This window comes from Scyliorhinus canicula, chromosome 12 (genome assembly GCF_902713615.1).
Source record: "Scyliorhinus canicula chromosome 12, sScyCan1.1, whole genome shotgun sequence".
Classification (NCBI taxonomy): domain Eukaryota; kingdom Metazoa; phylum Chordata; class Chondrichthyes; order Carcharhiniformes; family Scyliorhinidae; genus Scyliorhinus; species Scyliorhinus canicula.
The window spans coordinates 33,382,121-33,398,064 of NC_052157.1; the positions used below are offsets into that span (position 1 = coordinate 33,382,121).

General features: G+C 46.1%; 1 protein-coding gene across 1 annotated transcript in view; it reads right to left on the minus strand.

The window, feature by feature from the left end:
* Nucleotides 1-10,422, minus strand: part of LOC119974370 (protein unc-13 homolog A-like) — a 237,256-nt gene extending 226,834 nt beyond the window's left edge. Inside the window, exon 1 of the mRNA XM_038813159.1 lies at nucleotides 10,279-10,422. Within this exon, the coding sequence (XP_038669087.1) occupies nucleotides 10,279-10,300 (22 nt within the window). The 5' untranslated portion in view covers nucleotides 10,301-10,422. The remainder of the gene's footprint in view (nucleotides 1-10,278) is intronic.
* Nucleotides 10,423-15,944: the final 5,522 nt, after the last annotated feature.

The following is a 15,944-nucleotide window of genomic DNA, read 5'->3' on the forward strand; positions in this document are numbered from 1 at the left end:
TTTGGGCCCTATATCTAAGGAAAGATGTGCTGGCCTTGGAAAGGGTCCAGAGGAGGTTCACAAGAATGACCCATGAAAAGAAGAGATTGCCGTTTGAGGAACGGTTGAGGACTCTGGGTCTGTACTCATTGGAGTTTAGGAGGGTGAGGGGGATCTTGTTGAAACTTACAGGACACTGTAAGGCCTGGATAGAGTCGACATGGAGAGGATGTTTCCACTTGTAAGAAAAACTAGAAGCAGAGGACACAGTCTCAGACTAAAGGGACAATCCTTTCAAACAGAGATGAGGAGGATTTTCTTCAGCCAGAGGGTGGTGAATCTGTGGAACGCATTGCCGCAGAAGGCTGTGGAGGCCAAATCACCGAGTGTCTTTCAGACAGAGATAGATAGGTTCTTGATTAATAGGGGGATCAGGGGTTATGGCAGAAGGCAGGAGAGTGGGGAAGAGAAAAATGGCCTAATTCTGATTCTATGCCTTATGGTCCATTCTTGAATAGCCCTTCAATGCTGTACGCTTTGGGCTCATCTGACAAATCCTCCTGGAATGCTTCCAGGGGAGTGGATACAATCACAAACTCAAACATTCTGTCTACTAGTTCTGCGTTTGAAAAATGGAAGCACATGCCCTTTTCTCTGCATCTGCTGACCTGCAGCAAAAAGTAAGGTTAATGGGGGGGGTTGTTGGGTTACGGGTATAGGGTGGATACGTGGGTTTGAGTGGGGTGATCATTGCTCGGCACAACATCGAGGGCCGAAGGGCCTGTTCTGTGCTGTACTGTTCTATGTTCTATGAACAGATGTTCTCTGATTCACTGCTCTTCCAATGTAGTCAATGTCTTTGGGAGATCCTTTAGCCCTTGTGCTATTAATCCTGATATGTTCAGCTTGTGCAGAATTTCAGTCCAAATTGCCAGGTGAATTTTTATGGCTTGCCTGTCTGGTTCACAAAGACCTTATATAACTCTGTACTCTTTAAAAATGTTGAATTGGGATAGTGGGTCAGCTGCATTCCATTTCAAACAAGGGAATTTTGTAGACATATTGACAATATCCCTTTGACAGATCGTCACTCTAGCCACTTCCTTAAAGGTACTTCTGCTATATTTGCAACCTTCTTTGACTCAGATTTCTTGACAATTTTTTGAGATACGTTTGATTCTACTTAGCTTGCTATCGATCCAGCCCACACCCTGGTTATTCGCCTTTCCCAACCAGGTGGGCAGACGGAAGCACAGCGCAGAGTTTTTCAAACTTTTTTTTCGGGGACCCATTTTTACCAACCGGCCAACCTTCGCGACCCACCCTGGCCGACCTTCGCGACCCACGCCGGACGACCTATGCGACTCACGCGGGCTGACCTTCGCGACCCACGCCGGTCAACATTCGCGACCCACCATTTTCTCTTACTTTTTAATGTGAGAGGCGAGTCTGCTTGGTCCTCATTTACTTGTTTGCTGCTGACAAAATGGGGTCAGCAATCACGACCAAAGCACGTGACGTCAGCATTTGGGGCATGTGATGTGCTCTCTGCCTCGCTTCAGGCAAGAAGATTGCATTGAATTTTTTTTTTAATTCTCCTGGGTCAGCGTGCTGACGTCAGGAGGAGGCGCTGCTTTGGGCTTAGTTCTGCGCATGAACGCTGATGGGCGGGCACGCAAGTGCAGTGCGTCCGCATTTTGTTATCTGGTCATGGCCGTCATTTTCAAAGCCACTCGCAGCCGGCATTATTAAAAGCCGGCTGCTGTGGCTGTTGCACGCATGTTCATACCATTGGGAATGCCGCGATTGACGGCCCCGTGTCTCTCCCGAAACCTGCCCGCGACCGACCCTACTTTGAAAATGCCTGGCATAGTGGGTCACACTGTTGATTCACAGCTCCAGGGTCCCAGGTTCGATTCCTGACTTGGGTCACTGTCTGTGTGGAGTATGCTCATTCTCCCTATGTCTGCGTGGGTTTCCTCCAGGTTCTCCGGTTTTCTCCCACATGTCCTGAAAGACGTGTTGTTAGGTAATTTGGACATTCTGAATTCTCCCTCTCTGTACCCGAACAGGCGCTGGAATGTGGCGACTAGGGGCTTTTCACAGTAACTTCATTGCAGTGTTAATGTAAGTCTACTTGTGACAATAAAGATTATTATTATAAATTAACCCAGTGCTGGTCCTTTGGACATGTTGTTCCACTTAAGAAACTGACAGGCTACGCACTGCAATCTCACCACCAGCTCTTTACTTGCCCACTATCCCAGCTGTGTCTTCAAAGTTTTTCTGTCGAGTCACCATGCTGTGATTTCAAAACTCTCTGATGCTGTGAACTCATTGCAGTCTGACCAGAATGCACAGGGTCATCTCATGCCATGTTGCATGATCTAAGGCTGTTCAGCATGTCGTACTTGTACTGAATCTTGCTGCCACACTGTTTGACCACCGTTGAACACCATGCTGTGCTTTCATAACGATAAAAAAGCATCAATCATTCATCAGGGATCTGATAAACACCTTGTGGGCTCATTTATTTTGACCAGACACATAAGAACAGATACACTGATAAAATCAAATTACTGTGGATGCTGGAATCTGAAACCAAAAGAGAAAATGCTGGAAAATCTCAGATGATCTGGACGCGAAAGGTTAGCTCTTTTTTCTCCTTACAGATGCTGCCAAACCTGCTGAGATTTTCCAGCATTTTTTCTTTTGGTTTAAGAACAGATACACATAGATAGAATGTGCAAAGACACCAGCTGCAGAGCTGCATGCTTTGTTCTGCTCACAGGCCAAAGTGAAACTAAGATGGATCACATGTAACATTTGCCTTCTCGTGATGGCGTGCTGAAATTCCTCAAAGGCATATTACAATATTCATGAGGATTAATCTTTATCAGTTGAATTTCTGTGTTTTATAAGTATTGTCTTAATATCATGGCCTATTAACTTACCAGTACCTATCCATTCCCTACACCCCTCTCTTTTCTCATTTATTAAATCTCCTGAATTGAATTCTGTCTCAGAGAGTCTTACATGATGTCTGTGTGCTCTCCAAATTTTCCCTGTGAGCTTGGCCTTAATGAAAAACTGTGTCCCTGCATGCAAGGCATTCAAATGTGCAGAAAAAAAAACACTAGACAGGAATTGAAGAATTTGGATTGGGTGCAGCTGTTGGATAGTAAATCAACATCGGACATGTGGGAGCCTTTCAAGCGACAGTTGATTATGATTCATGAAAGTCACGTTCCTGAGAGAACAAAGGATAACAATGGGAAGTTTAGGGAGCCTTGAATAACGAGGGATATTGTGAACCTCGTCAAAAGAAAAAGGAGACCTTTGTACCGTCTAGAAGGGTGGGAACAGTCGAAGCCCTTGAGGAGTATGAAGAAAGTAGGAAGGTACTGAAGCGGGAAGTTAGGAGGGCCAAGCGGGGTAATGAAAAGTCCTTGGCAAATAGGATTAAGGTGAATCCCAAAGTTTTTTATTCATATGTAAAAAGCAAGAGATGGCTATGGAAAGGATTGGACCACTTAAGGACAGTGGGGGGAATCTATGTGTTGAGCCAGAGGAAATGGGCAAGGTACTAAATTAATACTTTGCTAAAGAAAGGGACTTTGTGGAAGTTGATTCTTGGGTAGGGTGTGTGGACAGTCTGGATCATGTTATCATCGAAAAGGAGGTATTGGGTATTTTAAAAGATATTAAGGTAGATAAGTCTCCTGGGCCAGATGGGATTTATCCCACAATACTGAGGGAAACAAGGGAGGAAATTGCTGGGGCGTTGACTGACATCTTTGTATCTTCATTGGCTACAGGTGAGATCCCAGAGGACTGGAGAATAGCTAATGTGATGCCGCTGTTTAAGAAAGGTAGCAGGGATAATCCTGGAAACTATAGGCCGGTGAGCCTCACGTCGGTAGTAGGTAAATTATTGGAGAGAATTCTCAGGGACAGGATTTATACCCATTTGGAAACAAATGGGCTCATATGCGATAGACAGCATGGTTTTGTGAAGAGGAGGTCGTGCTTCACTAACTTGATCGAGTTTTTTGAGGAGGTAACAAAGATGATTGATATGGGGAGGGCAGTGGATATTGGTTACATGGACTTCAGTGAAGCCTTTGACAAGGTGCCACATGGCAGACTGGTATAAAAGGTGAAGTCACCAGGCATCAGAGGTGAGGTGGTAAGATGGATACAGAAATGGCTCAGTCATAGAAGGCAAAGGGTAGCATTAGAAGGGTGGTTTTATGAATGGAAGGTTGTGACTAGTGGTGTTCCACAGGGCTCGGTGCTTGGGCTTCTGTTGTTTGTAGTGTACATAAACAATTTGGAGGAAAATGTAACCGGTCTGATTAGTAAGTTTGTGGATGACACCAAGGTTGGTGGAGTGACAGATAGTGTTGAGGATTGTCAGAAGATACAGCAGGACATAGATAGGTTGGAGACTTGGGCAGAGAATTGACAAATGCAGTTTAATCTGGACAAATGTGAGGTAATGCATTTTGGTAGGTCTAAAATAGAGGAGAAATATACCGTAAATGACAAAACTCTTGGGAATATAGAAAGTCAAAGAGATCTAGGGGTGCAGGTCCACAGATCTTTGAAGGTGGCAACACAAGTGGACAAGGTAGTCAAGAAAGCATGCGGAATGCTTGCCTTCATTGGTGCATCGAGTATAAAAACTGGCAAGTCTTGCTGCAGTTGTATAGAACCTTGGTAAGGCCGCACTTAGAATATTGCGCATAATTCTGGTCACCACACTACCAGAAGGATGTGGAGGCTTTGGAGAGGATGCAGAGGAGGTTTACCAGGATGGTGCCTGGTCTGGAGGGTGTTAGCTTTGTGGAGAGGCTGAATAGACCAGGGCTGTTTTCATTAGAAAAGACGGAGTTTGAGGGGTGATCTGATAGAGGTCAACAAGATTATGAGGGGCATGAAAAGAGTGGCTGCCCATCCACTCTAGTGGTCAGTCACCAGGGGGCATAGGTTTAAGGTCTGTGGGCCAAAGTTTAGAGGAGATCTGCAAGGCAGGTTTTATACACAGAGGGTGGTGAGTGCCTGGAACGCGTTGCCAGGGGAGGTTGTGGAAGCAGAATAATTAACGGCGTTCAAAGGCATCTTGACAAACACAAAGATAGGATGGGTATAAAGGGATACGGCACAAGGAACTGCTGAGGGTTTTGGCAAAGGTTGGTACCATGGCCGGTACAGGCTTGGAGGGCCGAAGGGCCTGTTCCTATGCTTTATTGTTCTTTGATCTTTGTTCCTCTAATGTCCGAGGACAAAGGACAGAGGAAAATTTTGGATTTTGTCCACAGTTCGTTAGTTGGAGTGATTTTTTTGTATGCATTGCCCATACCACGGTGGTTGTCAGCTTCCAGTCTGGTTGATCAACTAAAGCTCATGCATCATTTCACCACGTTATTCCTTTCACAAAATCTATTGTTGAAAGGATTTTCAGCTGCAGTATTCATGACCAAGATGTCCATGTTTTACACACCTCTGAGCTAATCATTGTCCATTATCAGACAGACAGTTTGCTGGTGTCCCAAGTTCAGTCTCTATCCATTTTGCCATGATTTTATCTATAAAATCCTCTGCCCTTAACTAAATTTGGTTTCCAGGTCTATAAGATGCAAAATAAAAATATTCCTGTCTTTATCGCACATCTTTGGATCCACAGCAAATACGTCATTAAAGTCACGTGCCAAAGAGAGGCTTACAGTAGGATGTGGTGGCATCCTCTAATACCTTGTAGTTTTTCACATTCCATACTAATCTCTTCTGTTAGCTTTGTATACTCTGCAGTAATGGTGATTTTTTTAACCTTTAGCAAATAGGGTGAGCAAATTGTCTAAGTAACTATGAGACCATTTACTTTTGTTTTCCTATTTCTAATTCTTCCCAAATGCCCCCATTAAAACTTGCCTAATACTCTGAGCCTATCAGGTTTTGAAGGAGTTACAAAAACGTCCTGATCAGGAAAACTGCAAGAAAACTACTGTTCAAAAATAAATGCCTTATCATGCTCTATGTCAACAACAGAAAATACTGGACAGTATGAGCAGGTCTGACAGCATCTGTGGAGAGAGAAGGAAGCTAATATTTCAAGACTGGATGACTCCATTTACATTCCTTTTGCCTTTCTGCCCACAATACCGTTGTCAATCTCCACCTATCGCTGGCCCCCTATCCAGCCCCACCGCTCCACAAACCCCTCCCACAACATTATAAATCTGACCTATTTCCAGTTCTCCCCAGCCTTGACAAAAGTGGCATCCAGACTTGAAACATTCGCTCCTTTCTCTCTCCACAGATGCTGCCAGACCTGCTGAGATTGTCCGGTATTTTCTGTTTTTGTTTCAGATTCCAACACCCGCAGTAATTTGCTTTTATGAACTATGTCAAGTTGCATTTGTGCCTTTTCCATAGAAGGTTCACTCAACAGCATAAGTATTGGATTAGACTATATCAGTACTTAATCTTCCTCCAGCTAGTTAACCTGAAATTACAATCTCTTTCGTATCGCAAATGGGTTGTCATCACCAAGGTTAAAAGTAGTATACTTATGTACCTTTAACCTTGTGTTGATCTTCACTATTTATTGAATCAAAATTTTAATCAATCTATCCCACAAACTGCTGAAGCACAAACACTGACTATGACTGCATTGTAAAAACAATACACAACTAACATACTCATCACAGAACTAAAACTTCTTGGGACCAGTAAAACATGTTCAGATTCATTATTATATGCATCTTCATCATGTAATTATTACAAGAGCCTTGGTGGGATTCTCTCAGCCCGGGGCCGGGCCGTAGAATCCCCGCAACCGACGCAAAAAACCCGAGTCCCACCGGAGCCATTCTAACCTGCTCTCAGCCGGCAGGACATCGGCGTGGAAGGGTTCAGGGGCGGCCTGTGGGGCGGGGGGGGAGGGGGGGGGGGGGGGATCGACCCTGGAGGGGGGCCTCCGTTGTGGCCTGGCCCGTGATCGGGGCCCACCAATCGGTGGGCCGGCCTCTCGGGTTGGGGGCCTCCTTTCTTTCGCGCCTACCCCTTTAGCCCTACGCCATGTTGCGTCGGGCCCGGCGCGGAGAAAGGAGCCACTGCGCATGCGCGCGTTGGCGCCGATGCCACTGCGCATTCGCGCATTGGTGCCAGTGCACTGCACATGCGCGCACCCCGCGGCACCGAGTTGGCGCCAGGATCAGCAGCTGGAGTGGCATGGGCCGCTCCAGTGCCCATTTCCGACGGCGTCAACACTTAGCCTCAGGATCAGAGAATCCCAACCCGTAACTTTTTGCTCTGGGCAGTTCACTGCATAATGATACTTTGAGGCACACCTATTAATGGTTCCTTGGGCAATCCTGGGATACATTTGCCTATTATTGCTGTTCCAATTTTGTTTTCTCCTGTAATAGCCAGATTTGATGTTTAAAAAGTGCTTTCACCTTCATTGGCCTGTCTTTAACTTTCCATTGTATTAATGCTTGTGTCGATTTCTGAACTATTTCAAAATCTGTCAATCATCGAGTCCTCTACGCTTTACATCAGCATGGAATGTCCCATTTGTTCCATGAGGGCGGAAGGAAATTAATTTCCTCAGGATTTTTTTGAGGCAGCAGTAATCTGAACAAAAGGATCATTTTCTGAGAACAAACCATCAATTAGAATCTGCTGTCTCTCCATGAGGTACCTTAGCACAATCCAATAATTCGAACACTAGTACTAATCCAGAGATCCCCAAATTGAACTTTGTCAATCTTTTCTACAATCTGTAACGTCCATGGAATGAACTTCAGTTTTACAAACCTAACAAATGGAGAGCACGCCTCAGTCATTTCCCAGATCATCCTTTTATGCAGATTCCATCCAAGAACTCAAGAGGATGATCAAGCATTTGTCACTATCCACCTAATGCCACCCATCACACAAAATACTTCACATCCGATTTTACTTATTGTACGAAGTTCCAGTGTCAATGCTATCTTTTAGTAGGGACTTAACCCATGTCCACTGCATTCTTCCACTGGTCACATGGTTCAGACTCTAAGAATATGAGAGGATAATCAAACCCCAACAATTTAATTTGCTTTCTACCATTTACTAGAACAAAGAACAAAGAAAGATTACAGCACAGGAACAGGCCCTTCGACCCTCCAAGCCTGCGCCGATCCAGATCCTCTATCTAAAACTGTCGCCTATTTTCTAAGGACCTGTATCCCTCTGCTCCCTGCCCATTCATGTATCTGTCTAGATACATCTTAAATGATGCTATCGTGCCTGCCTTACCACCTCCGCCGGCAATGCGTTCCAGGCACCCACCACCCTCTGCGTAAAGAACTTTCCATGCGTATCTCCCTTAAACATTTCCCCTCTCACCTTAAACTTGTGACCCCTAGTAATTGAGACCCCACCCTGGGGAAAAGTTTCTTGCTATCCACCCTGTCTATACCTCTCATGATTTTGTAGACCTCAATGAGGTCCCCTCCCCTCAATCTCCGTCTTTCTAATGAAAATAATCCTAATCTACTCAACCTCTCTTCATAACTAGCGCCCTCCATACCAGGTAACATCCTGGTGAACCTCCTCTGCACCTTCTCCAAAGCATCCACATCCTTTTGGTAATGTGCCGACCAGAACTGTACACAGTATTCCAAATGTGGCCGAACCAAAGTCTTATACAACTGTAACATGACCTGCCAACTCTTGTACTCAATACCCCTTCCGATGAAGGAAAGCATGTCATATGCCTTCTTGGCCACTCTATCGACCTGCGCAACCACCTTCAGTGTACAATGGACCTGAACACCCAGATCTCTCTGAACATCAATTTTCCCCAGGGCTTTTTCATTTACCGTATGGTTCGCTCTTGAATTGGATCTTCCAAAATGCATCACCTCGCATTTGCCCGGATTTACTATGATGACCACTCTTCCTCTCCTTCTTCAGGAAGCATTGTCCACGAGGGCATTGGCAGCCATGGATTCCATTGGACTGACCAATGATTATGCATAGCAAATTGTCTTCTGCAGTGAGGCAGACGAGGAAATTGTCCCATGCTCACTGCCTGCCATCAAGTGCAATGGAAGGTATTACAGGAATCAAGTCCTCGAGTGAGACTTCAACCCGGAGTTTCTGGCCCAGAAATAGCAATGCCGCCAACTGTGCCATGAAGCACAGGGTTGGTGCAGACTTGATGGGCCAAATGGCTTCCTTCCGCACTGTAGGGATTCTATGAATCCATGATTCTAAGGTCCCAAACTTTCACCCATCAGATTATCTGGTCATTATCACATTGCTCCTTGTGAGGCCTTGCTCTGTGCAATTTAGCTGCAAGGTTTCTCACATTACACCAGTGACCACACTTCAGAAGGTGATCCCTTGGTTGTAAAAGGGATACCCTGAGTTGCTGAAGGCTTTGTATAAAAATGTGACTCATTGCCAGGTTTTTGTGTTTGTGAAGGTACGCCATACAAACAAATTAACTAGAGGGGTGGTGGATGTTTGCAGCCTCATTCAGCCGTAACCTTGGCACCAATTCTCACTGGCACCGAACCCTATAATTTGGAACGGTGCGCCCTCTGAATGGGGTGTAGCACCATTCAGAAAAAAGCCACCTCTCTTCTTCCTCCGCCCAGCACAGGCCAAGCAGGGATTGCTGCGGATGTCCCCACTAAACATCTGCTGAGGGAGATGCCACAGCACACTTGGGACACAAGAGGCAGATGGCGTGTGTGCACCCTACCACCCCCGCAGGCTCGCTCCCGCGGGGGCGCGCTGGCTCCTCGTGCACGGACGCTCCCTTTGTTATCCCAACCTTCAAATCAAACCAGAGGGAGGAAAAACACACACACACACCCAACCAGGCTGAGGGAGGAGGAAAACAAGTGTCAGAGACTCACACCGCGCATCAGCACAGATCACAGCCTGAAACGCATTTGACATTGGGAAGGAAATAGAAAAAAAACACCTTTATTTTACCATTAACCCCTTTTTTGGGCTGCAATTTAAAAGTTATATCGAACAACTCGTTTATTTATCCAGCAAGTCTCAACAAGTACCACAAGAAACCTTGTCACGCCTGATTTGTCTCGCGTGAGATTTTATACCACCCCCCACCCCCCCAAAAAAAATATTTTTCCTCCCCTCTACTTGTTTTGACAGCAGCAAATGGGGATTGGCGAGAGATCATTCCCACCCACCCCAAAAAAAATAATTAATTAAAAATAAACCCCACTTCAGTTCAGGACGTTTAACTTCGGCTGTTGAATTTAAACGAGTTACCTTTAACGCACAGGAGTGACATTTTTATACATATATATCGTGCGGGTTAAAGCTCCTTGCCCTTGGCTTGTGGACTCCTTGCTGGGGTTTCGGGTGCCAGTCAGTGAAGATTTGTTTTTGTTGCCAGAACGTTGTGGGCTGAGGAGAAACTTCAGGGCGAGCCGGCGGGAGGGGGGAGGTGGAAGGTTCGCTGATTGACTTCCGGGGTAGCCAATCAGACTTCGCTAGCGCCCGGCGGGGGCGGGGCAGGTTAGTCCTCTCCGCCAATCATTTCCCCGAGAGGACGGGATTTCTCTGTCTGGCTGTCCCGGAGAGCTTCTTGTTTCCCCAGTCTCATCTGGGGAGCCAGGATGATGCCTTTTTGGAGGCTGCGGTGAAGTGGTCTCTTAGAACCCGGCGCTGTAACGTGGGAAGGAGATCACTTTGCCTTTCGGGGATCCTTTTGAAAGGAGGAAACGGACGTCTTCCAATGCTTGGGCGTTTTGAATAGATTCAAGGCAGAGGCGAAATTCTTCCCATCCCCCCCCCCCCCCCCAAAGGAATAGTATTTCTGCAGCCCCCTTTCCCCCACCCACTTTATGTGGGTGCAGGTTCTTAAGCACACGAGGTATTCTGGTGAACGGCGCCAGCATATTTGCCTTTGTATGTGTGTGTGTGACAGACAAGGTATGATTCGAAAGACTAATTTGTGGTCAGACTGATAGTCATTCTGACAATCCCCAGCAGACAGTCAAGCGGTGTACTGTTTTCTGGGAACTGGCTGAGGTCTGTTTCCCCTCCTGCGTGTGATTGAAAATAAAAGTTGGCTGCTCACGCTGTGTACTTTTCATTTTTATCTTGTTTAACCTGAAGGCAACATGGTGTCAGCCCCGCGGAATTCACCCACCTGTTGAAAATAATTCCGATGGGTCCCTCCCTCAAGGACCTGCATTTAAAGATGGGATCAAGCCTGGGGATCAGGTGTAATGCGCCTGCTCTTGCCAGCTTGGAACTTTGCATGTGTCCTTTGTGGAGATAATGTTATTGGATTCAATTTGAATTGGTTTGGGAGCAAGCGAGGAGATAGATGGACTGGGGGTTTGCCCCCGTCCACTCTGCGCATTGGCTTTGTAACTCTTGAGAAAGGAATAAAAATGATAAAAGCATTATTGCCCAACGTGGTGTGTTGTGTCAACTTTGCAGTCCGCCTAAAACTGCTGAACATGGGAATTTGGTGTATCGTGGATGTCAAATGGGATTCCCGGTGCGTTAAGTTTAAAACACTAAAATGCTGACATCCTGATTACTTTGTTCAGCACCGTGCCTTCCGAAATACACATTTAGTTAATTCACAAGGCTTGACAGCGATCAGCTCAAATATCCTCGACGCCGCAGCTGGGATGCCACCGCAGTGCTAAAGAAATTTGCTAAAGAAATTGCACACGCGGCCAAATAAATGTTTACTTTAAAACTGGACCGACTTTCGAGAAACAAAGTTTGCTGCAATTCTGCAACTGTGAATTTTATTCCGGTCCTCTGGAATCTCTGACACCCCTCCCCCCGCCTTTACGACTAAATTGAAACAAGTTCCCGCAAACCTGGCTGCCTCGATGATAACCCGCCCAATGAAAAGACCGCACACCCATCACACTCTGTACATGTCTAAATCCTAGTTGATTAACTCTAAAATACCACATGTCTGTATCCTGCCGTTGATTGCAGGAAGCATTAGTTCCACTGAGCAGGGGCAGAATGTGCAACATTAACATTGTCACTGGCTGCACTCGCTGGAAACGGGAAGGTGACACCCCTGCCCTGCAACCGCATTACTCCACGAAATAAAGTGCAGATTACCGATGACTGCACTTGGGAAAGGAGTTTCCACCGATTGAAAAGACTTTTATAAAAGCAAAATGCTGCGGATGCTGGAAATCTGAAATAAAAACAGGAAATGAATGCTGGATGAAGTCAGCAGGTCTGGCAAAGCAGTGGACAGAGAAACCGAGACCCTTCTGTAATCTGGAGACGAGTTACACGGACTCGAAACACTGGGCGGGATTCTTCGGCCGCGTCCGTCTGGCGACCGGAGAATCCCACCCGAGGTCAATGGACTTCTCCATTGCCCGTGGCTTGCCCGTGGCATTCTTGCGGCGGGCGGAAGAATCCAGCACTCTCTCTCGCTCCACAGATGCTGCCAGACCTGATGAGTTTATCCAGCCTTTTCTATTTTTGTCTCCCATGTTTTATGTTAGTCTGTTTTTTATTAAATTGCAACTTTGACAAACTCAGAGGATTACAAGTATTGAGTAAATCACTTTCATTTTGGTTTATGTGGATTAAAAAAGATAAGCACACATCTGTCGAAGAGTAAAAGTTCTGACTTTAGTTCTGACTGAAAGGTCACCGATCTGAAACTTTAACTCCGTTTTTCTCTCTGCACAGAAGCTGCCAAATTGTTCCTTTTTTTTTCAAGTATTAGTTCATAACATTGTTCCTTCCACTCGCCACTTCGGCATCTTAGTCAATAGTGATGACCAATTAGGAAGACACCCATACAATTAGTAAAGAGCTGTATTCATGTGAATGTCAAAAAAGGCTATAATTAAGATGTCTGTGACTGGAAATTCTTCAACTGACTCGGAGGTTTCACGTGGTGCAGGGAAGATGGCGGTGCCGGCTCCGGCATTTGTGGTCGTTCCGATAACAGCAGATATGCTAACTGGGGTATTGGTACTGGATTTGAAAAACATTTTGAGAGGCACTGGAGAGTGATGTTCGATACTCTCCATAATTCAATTGAGGAGACGCTGGCTCCTCTCCGCAAAAATCTGGAGAGGACTTCGGAAGCTGTGAAGGAGCATGGTGAGATGTTGAAGGGAATGGAGATGAATTTATCGAGGCTCAGTGACCAGATTGCCTCATTGAAGGCTGAGATCTTGATGGTGACGGAGAAGAATAAGAATCTGAGGGTGAAGGTGGATGACCTGGAAAATCAGTCAAGAAGACAAAACCTCAGATTCATGGGGTTGCCTGAGGGCGTGGAGGGGCTCGAATCCAACTGCATACTGTTTGCAGATGTTTGGTAAGACTGTGTGGAGAGTGTACTGGCGTCCCCTCCAGAGTTGGGCAGGGCCCATTGAACACTGATGCAGGAGCCTCGGGCAACTGAGCCAACGCTAACGGTTATAGTAAGATTTCATAGCTTCCAGGAGAAGGAACGGGTCCTGAAGTAGGCAAAGGAGGACTGTGATTCGAAATGGGATGGAACCCATGTTAGAATATACCAGGATGCTGGTCCGGAGCTTGCAAAAAAGCCGGTGGCCTTTAATAAGGCCAAAGCGGCTTTGTATAAGAGTGGAGTGCGGTATGGAGTGGTGTACCCTGCGAGGCTGCGTAGTACCTTCAGGTCAAGGGACCATTACTTCTATACGTCAGAAGAGGCTGTAGCATTTGTTACAGGGTATGGACTTGTATCGAGTTAAACAAGTTCTGTGTTGACTTATTATGGTTGTTTATGGGAGGGGGTTTTGGGGAATTTTATTTATGTTTGTTGTTATTTCTTTTTGGGTTAGGATGGGATTGTTTTGCATAAGTTGTATTGTGGGGGCGAGGGTAACTGTTTAGTGGGATATTATTTAAGGCAGTATATCATAGATATCATAGAATTTACAGTGCAGAAAGAGGCCATTCGGCCCATCGAGTCTGCACCGGCTCTTGGAAAGAGCACCCTACCCAAGGTCAACACCTCCACCCTATCCCCATAACCCAGTAACCCCACCCAACACTAAGGGCAATTTTGGATACTAAGGGCAATTTATCATGGCCAATCCACCTAACCTGCGCATCTTTGGGCTGTGGGAGGAAACCGGAGCACCCGGAGGAAACCCACGCACACACAGGGAGGATGTGCAGACTCCGCACAGACAGTGACCCAAGCTGGAATTGAACCTGGGACCCTGGAGCCGTGAAGCAGTTGTGCTATCCACAATGCTACCGTGCTGCCACAATGCTACCGTATTTCTCTTTCCTTTGGAAATATATGGCTCCAACTGGGCTGTTACTCTTGATAGGGGTGTTGAATTTTGTTGTATTTTTGTAGCCAGGACAAGTAGGAGTGTTTCTTCAGCACTCGGTAGGGATTACCTCATTAGCAGTAGATTTTTAGCTAGCGAATGGGAACAAGGTGCGGGTAGGGACTGTGGCCTGTTGGATCTGTTTTTGTGGTTCTGTGAGCCTAGTGTTTTTGTTTGGTTGGGGGTTGGTTCGGAGGGGGTATTGTTCTTTGGAATGTAGTCATTATGGATGTTTGGGTGGGGCTGGAATAGGGGAGAGGGGAGGTTTAGTTTTCTCACGGTGACCATTGAGTTTTCTTTGTTTCAATATTTGGGTTGGTTTCGTGGGCATCTTGGGCAAGGTGGGCCTTGGGCATACACTCTCTGGGCAGAGACTTGATAATCCTTTACAGTGGAAATAATTGACTCCGAGTTGAGGAGAGGTGGGAGACCCCCAAATCGGTTGGTCGCCTGGAATGTAAGGGGGGCCAGTAAAAAGGTTGAGAGTTTCTCTCACTTAAAGAATCTGAGGGCTGGTGTAGCGTTTTTGCAGGAGATTCATCTGCAGGTGAGAGACCGGACCAGACTGGGGAAGGGGTGGGTAAGTCAGGTATTTTACTTGGGCTTTGATGGTAGGGCTTGGGGATGTGGGGGGTGGCAATTTTAATCAACAAACGGGCTCATTTTTCAGCAGACAGGCATGGCGGATACGTAAGGAAGGCATGTATTGGTTACATGGTCTTTGGCTGTTAGGTTGGTGGTTTGGCACAGTAGGCTAAATAGCTGGCATGTAATGCAGAACAATGCCAGCAGCGCGGGTTCAATTCCCGTACCGGCCTCCCTGAACAGGTGCCAGAATGTGGCAATTAGGGGCTTTTCATAGTAACTTCATTGAAGCCTAATGTTTGTACCAATTCCTTAAGTTTGGGGTACTTCCATTTGAATAATGTGCCCAATGTCTTCCCTTCTATTTGTGTTCGAGATTGAGCCCATGCCCATTGCTTTGAGGGCTTTGGGTAAGTGAAAGGGGATAAAGCGGGGAAGGGTGGAGCATAGGGTGTCCCTATCTGACAATCCGTTGCTTTATGTTACGGACCCGGTCCCCACCATGGGTGATGTAATGGAGCTAGTGAGGCGCTTCGGTTCATTTTTGGGTTACAAGTTTGATCTAGAAAAGAGCAGATGTTTTCTGGTTAACCCCCCAGGTGTTGCCTTTTCTCTTGGCCTGGTCTGGCTTCAGCTTTCTGGGAGTCTGGATGGTCCTTGATTGGGCCCAGCTTCATAAATTGAACTTTGCAAGTCTGGCTGACAAGGTTAAGTCAGATCTGCAAATGTTGGACAACCGTCCCCTGTCCCTAGCGGGCAGAGTCCAGCCTATTAAAATAAATATTCTTCCAAGGTTTTTGTTTCAATGTCTTCCTATCTTCCTTCCTAAATCTTTTTTGTGAGGGTTAATAGGTTGATTTCATCCTTTATATGGGTGGGCAAGACTCCGACGATCGGTTGAGTAGTTCTTTAAAGGGATAAGCAGTCAGGAAGCCTAGTATTGCCAAATCTGCTTTATTATTATTGGACAGTTAATGCTGAGAAGGTGCTGGGTGATGCATTGACTCAGGTTTTGTATGGGGAAAGATA